The sequence below is a fragment of the Camelina sativa genome, chromosome 6 (genome assembly GCF_000633955.1).
Source record: "Camelina sativa cultivar DH55 chromosome 6, Cs, whole genome shotgun sequence".
Lineage (NCBI taxonomy): Eukaryota > Viridiplantae > Streptophyta > Magnoliopsida > Brassicales > Brassicaceae > Camelina > Camelina sativa.
This window is the reverse complement of record NC_025690.1, coordinates 23,017,062-23,023,160: the sequence shown is the minus strand read 5'-3', so window position 1 is coordinate 23,023,160 and position 6,099 is coordinate 23,017,062. Positions and strand designations below refer to the sequence as shown.

The window sequence follows — 6,099 nt, the reverse complement described above, 5'->3', positions numbered from 1 at the left end:
TATAAAAATCCCATCAGCTGGAACCTGATTCCCAATAGATAGATGAATGGAGATTTCTTGTCTGTTCCCATCTCTGGTGACCTGGACAATAATCTTCTTCTTCTCTCGATCCAAGTCTATGAACTGCAAAGATTGCTTGTAGTCACTGATCGCAGTAACCATAACCACCAAGAGTATACTTAGCAAAGGATGGGAAAGAAAAGGTTCAATTTCACCGCATAAATTAGAATATATTTTAAATTTGTAATGCATGAAGCGGTCTTCGAGGGTGGAGTCATTACTGAAGAACTTTGAGAGTAAACTTTACGAGATGAGTGATGAGGATTTCAATGTAAGATTGGTCAACTAGTTAGTGATATTTCTCAGTCAATCTATATGCAATATGATAATTAAACCAGAGCTATTAATTGATGTGAGTTACACTTTCTCTAGAGCAATGTAACAGCTCTAATAGACATGAAGCTTGAAAAACCACAAGAACTTGAAGGAGGAATCCCGGTTTTACTGGCGAGAGATTCAAAGTGGAACACTCAAATTCAACCGTAAGGAGGCGCCTCTAGGATCAACACCTGGTTGAGAGCGACTAATAGTTGTAATTTAGTTGATCCATGACCGATGCATATTAGAGTATATCTACTTCAAAACTTTTGATGATCAATTTGTTAATTTAGAGTAGACAAGATAAAAGCTGTTCATATAATATAGTCATAATTATGGATCAAACTGGTTCTACAAAAATTCTAGAAGAAACACAAAAGTAGTCTATAATAAACTAGAAACAATAATAAGCTCCGAGATTATCCTCCCTCCTCGACCAAGAAAAAACAAATCAGGAGGAGTTATCCTAAAAGAAAGAAGAGTAGGAGGCATCAGAGACGGTGATGCAACTCTTGACTAGCAGCATCGATGATCTCCGTCAGTAGTGCCTCCAGCTGGTCAAGATCAGCCCCATAAACTTGCTCGAGACTCTGAGCAGCCGCTCTCTGGATGAGAGTCAGCGGTGTAGGTGTGGGTTCATAACCCCGAGCGATGAGAACCTCCTCAAATATGTATCATTTGTTGGTCTAATATGTATAAATATGGAACTGTTTTTCACATAGTTTACTTAAGTTAATCCTATGTAACAAAATTTAAATCTAACATTTAACTCTCTCACTTCTAGATAATCTTGTTCAACACTAAAATAACAAAAAAATTGAACTAAGAAAAAGATGTATACTAGAACAATTGGTGCACACCCAAACAATTCAAGTACAATTAGGAACGGAGGGAGTGGAGTATATTTTTTGGTGATTAGTCTAAACTGGCTAATACAAATTTGCTGCTCATTTTGGTGGTGATATGTCAAATTTTAGTATTACATAAAATTAGATGTTCTTATATTACAATGGTCAATTAGTGAGATTTATATTGATCATGAGGATGGTTTATTCTCTTTATGAAACTGGATCAAACATTGATTTATATTATATAGATATATAATTTTGTAATTGAAGTCCATACAAAATAATCACTTTAGCAAATATATCATTAAATTCAAATCAGTTAATGAAGAAATATCAAAAATATAAAAAACTGACTAGTAAGGAAAGAAGTTAGCAAATATATCTAAAACTTCCAGATATTTGGTTTATTATCTTTATGAAAATGGATCAAACATTGATTTATATTATGTAGATATATAATTTTGTAGTTGAAGTCCATACAAAATAATCAATTTAGCAAATATATCATTAAATTCAAATCAGTTAGGAGGGTGTATTCAAACCATGATTTTGGAGAATTTGATGGGATTTAGATAATTTAGAATTTTGATAGATTTTAGGGGAAGTTCACATGATTTTCTGTAAAATTTCAAATCCCACCTAAAACCATGAGATTTGGATTTATGTATTTTTAACTAAACAAATCCTCCAGAATCTTCCAGAATCCTAAAAATTATTAAAATCCTAATCCACAAAACTGTTTTGAATAACAATAGATTTTAAAGTAGATTTTTAATAGACTTTTTAAAATCCATGATTGAATAACATAAAATTTGTAAATTTCACACAAATCACTTAAAATATCAAGTTGAATACCCCCTTAATGAAGAAATATTAAAAATATTAAACACTGACTAGTAAGGAAAGAAGTTAGCAAATATGTCTAAAACTTCGAGATATTTGGTTTATTCTCTTTATGAAAATGGATCAAACATTGATTTATATTATATAGATATATAATTTTGTACAAAATAATAAATTTAGCAAATATATCATTAAATTCAAATCAGTTAATGAAGAAATATTAAAAATATTAAAAAACTGACTAGTAAGGAAAAGAAGTTAGCAAATATATATAACACTTTCAGATATTTGGTTTATTAAAATATTTTGGTATTTTGGTATTTTGGTCTAAATAAATATATATAGCTATTGGTGCTAAATCTTCAAAGTGGCGCAGTGCCCACAATACACGCTCATGTTTGTTGAGGATTCAGGTTCGATTCTTGGGAAAAGCATATTTTTGATCCATAAGATTTTGTATGATAGAAGCAGTTTTGGGGAAAGAGTTAGAAAAAAAAAAAAAAACTCGAAGGAAGTTGAATCCGATTATGAAACGAGGATTGAAAGCTGTCGAAGATGGTGGTTTGGTGAAGATCCTCCAATTTGAAATTCGTCACGAAATCTCTCACCCTCGTTTCCAGGTTTATTGTTATCTCCTCTTCCTATTCTGCTTCTCCTTTGTGTCTCAGACCCTCAGTGTATAGTCTCGGCTGAGTTTTCGATCAAATGGTGCTCAACATTAGTTTGATCTGACTCTATTCAGTTCCAGTTTCATTTTTATTTTCTTTTCTGGATTGAGGAACACTAGAGTACTTTGATGTTGAATCACATAAACCCTAGGATTTTTAATTGTTAAAGCTAAGTACATACATTATATATAGGGTGCTGAGACTGGTTCTCTTGGAGATTTCAAGCTGGATTGGGATTCCCCTGAGAGCCAAGATGTTGTTCTGAGGAGAGAGTTTGATTCAGGCGAGGAGGTTGTGGTCTCTGCTTTACTGAAGCGAGAACCAATAATAATAGAAGATGATGATGATCTAGTGTTTCCTAGGGAAGCTCTTGCCAAAGTGTGTATCAAAAAGCCTGGACTCAGCTCTATCTTGCACTTTGGTTGCCGCGTTTTCGAAACAGGATCTGGACGTTCTGATTTCGCCGTCGAGAGAGCCTGCTTTACTCGCTCTTTAGTGTCTGCTTCTTCTTCTACTTATAGGGATAACTCCTCAGGTGAATCATTATATCCTTCTCCCCCCTCACTGGTAGATTGAGCTCATGATAACACTTGTAATTAGCATTTCAAACTTACAATTTCATCTAAAAAGTGGCATTTTTCTCGGTTTAACAACTTAGGTTGAACTTGTTAGTTAGTTACTTCATCCAAACCTCAAAGCATTGATACACTTTCCTACTTGGAGTAGTTGTTCTATCACTTCTATGTATCGACAAAGAAAGATTATATGTAGCTGATATCTCCATATGTAATAGCTGCTTATATATTATTGCTTAATATCAATGACCCTTGTTGTTTTCTTTTTGTAGGCCAGTGGATTTTACACTAAGTGATGAACTAGAGCGATATCTAATATCCAAGGGAATAAGTGAAGACCTAACCAATTTCCTCTTGTGTCACCTGAACAAGAAGGAGCAGGATCAGTATGTTAACTGGTTACGCAAGCTTGAATCAACAATGTCACATTCTCCAAGCCCAAAGCCTTGAGTGTGTTTGCCCCATAAGCTTATTTCTTTTCACCTTTTTTTGTTTTTGTTGTAATTTTGGAACGATCTTGCAATGGTAAAATGGCTTAGGAGTAGCATTATTAGCTAAAAGAGAGTCCTTGCAATTGGATGTTTTTGAGGGAGGGAATATTTTTATTGACAAAATACATGTTAGCTGTTGTATACTATTTCCAACAAATGGGACCCGAAATCCGTATGCTTTTGGATATTCAAGCAAGCTTGGTTTGAGCTTTGATCATTTACAGAAGATTAGTCCTGAGATAATAGTAATCGACCTCTACATGACCATCTCATTAATGTATTTGTTTTTTCTAAATCAATACTTAAATCATAATACGAATTTTTGTTCTCATTTCCACAGTCAATAAGAAAAGGAATACAAAAGTCTTTACGAACCAAAAACTGAAAAGGGAAATGAGAACAAAAATTCGTAGCACGGCAGCGTCGAGTGCTCTGGTTCCTCCACAGTCGGGGCGGCGCATTTCACTCCCCCCTTTTAGTGGGTTTTTTTTTTTAAATCCAATATCCATTATTTGAATACAAAAAAAAAAAAAACAAGTAAAGCAACATGTTTTTTTTTCCTAACCAATTAATTGTTTTTTAATAATGTGATTAGTTTTATTAATCTGCCGAATGTTTGACAAACATCATCATATAGTACTTCAATTTGTATAACCGGCCAAAGCATAAAAAAATCGTATCTTAGTAGAAATACACTATAATGTGTGTACTACACTACTACTTGTAGTTTGTTTAATTATTCTCGGAAACACAAATGTATAATTGTGAATCTGTAGTCTACTCACGTGACATAGCATCATACATAGATACTAGTAAAAATAAACAATTACTAAAAAGCATAGAGATCTTCGAGGTTATAAATCAGATAGAGACACACAAAAAATAATAATATCACTAAACATATTATGTGGACCAAAGTGTAAAATATAAATAGTATTCGACCGGGTCGGATCAATTATCCGAAATCACGAATGAGACAAAATGAAATTTGAATATTATATGGGCTCTATATCCGAACATATAATTCGGGTCGGGTTTGAGTAATCCAATAAAAGCAACTCTCTCAAAACCAATCCGTAGCTCAATCCTCTCTCTCTCTCTCTCTCTCTCTCTCAGTCTCAGACTCTCAGCTGCCTTCGCGCCGGCGAAGTGTAATCTGTACAAACAGAGAGTGAGAGAGTTGAGAAAATGTCTAATTTGCTAAGGGATTTCGAGGTGGACGCTAAGAACCCGTCGCTGGAAGCTCGTCAGCGATGGAGGTCGTCCGTCTCTATCGTGAAGAACCGTACTCGTCGTTTTCGTAACATCCGGGATCTCGATAAGCTCGCTGACTACGAGAACAAGAGGCACCAGATCCAGGTTCCAATTCTTTTTTTTTTTTTCTTATCTTTTGTTAGAGTTCTGTTTTTTCGTGACGTCGTCGTGTTCATAAACAACGACGGAGATAGCATAAATAAAAAGTAAGTATAGTTTATGAGGAGACTTTTCTTTTCATGAAAACTCAAAACTCAATAGTGAAGAAAAGTTTAAAAAACACTTTTGAGTGAAGAAATAATTTAATTAAAAAACTCAATGTCTAATCATCATCTTTTTGCTTTCATCTTTTCTACACTTTTCTTTGAAAGTCTTTTTTTGTCTGGGGCAAATAGAAATCATTGTTATAAAACTGTTTAATTTGTATCTTAATGATATATATTTTGATCGTTATCTATAAACGTACAAATGTGTTATCTTGGTCATTAATCGTAACGTAATATATAAGTTGGGATGTAACTTTTTTTTGTTTCGGCGTTATCTTTGTGTAATATTCAATTTAGGGAAACCAATATTTTAATTGCCAACCCAACACACATATATGATGATGATGACATCAAGTTTGTCATTAATCAAGTTGCATAGTTTCTCTTATGTCCTCTAGTATACTACTGTGTTAACAAATGGATGCTTTCTTGTCGCTAGCTTACTAACAAGGATGAGCCAATTTGAGAGGCCACCAAAAAAAAGTCTGACCCTTTTTATTAGTTTCTAACTCTTCTTTTTGCGACTGAATCCAAACACCAAAGGACGAATTCTATTTTCAATACTTGTGCCTCTTTTTTGATCTATAATTAGCAGTTTTTGTTTTTTTCTTCATTTCATATTTATTTGTTATCTAGTTTTTGACTTGTGGTACGAGTACGACGACAGTCTCTTTGACTTCTTGTGTGCAATTGCTTTGCTTAAGGAAGTTACAAGGAAACTTCGCCAAGTGTGTGTATTCATAAAGTTCTGAAACAGAGATTTCACCATTATTCTC

General features: G+C 33.8%; 2 protein-coding genes and 1 long non-coding RNA gene across 4 annotated transcripts in view; all 3 read left to right on the top strand.

Moving 5' to 3' along the window:
• On the top strand, window positions 240-472 carry LOC104793072. Its single transcript, XR_769195.2, has 2 exons — window positions 240-331; window positions 433-472. It is a non-coding gene; the product is annotated as an uncharacterized LOC104793072 (long non-coding RNA).
• LOC104793071 lies at window positions 2,453-4,029 on the top strand. Its single transcript, XM_010519349.2, has 3 exons — window positions 2,453-2,689; window positions 2,930-3,272; window positions 3,585-4,029. Exons 1-3 carry the CDS (start codon window positions 2,528-2,530, stop codon window positions 3,602-3,604), a joined length of 525 nt encoding a protein of 174 aa, XP_010517651.1. The 5' UTR covers window positions 2,453-2,527; the 3' UTR covers window positions 3,605-4,029.
• The window catches only part of LOC104793070 (calcium-transporting ATPase 4, plasma membrane-type-like), a 7,164-nt gene continuing 5,902 nt past the window's right edge, over window positions 4,838-6,099 (top strand). For both annotated transcript variants that reach the window (XM_010519348.2, XM_010519347.2), the window contains exon 1: window positions 4,838-5,162. In XM_010519348.2, the coding sequence (XP_010517650.1) occupies window positions 4,992-5,162 (171 nt within the window). In that variant the 5' untranslated portion in view covers window positions 4,838-4,991. The remainder of the gene's footprint in view (window positions 5,163-6,099) is intronic.

Bases quoted from the DNA above. Each gene is read 5' to 3' on its own strand.
- LOC104793071 (XM_010519349.2), top strand. From the start codon at position 2,528: ATGATAGAAGCAGTTTTGGGGAAAGAGTTAGAAAAAAAAAAAAAAACT. The intron at 2,690-2,929 runs GTTTATTGTTAT...CATTATATATAG, and splicing joins TCTCTCACCCTCGTTTCCAG to GGTGCTGAGACTGGTTCTCT. The intron at 3,273-3,584 runs GTGAATCATTAT...TTCTTTTTGTAG, and splicing joins TTATAGGGATAACTCCTCAG to GCCAGTGGATTTTACACTAA.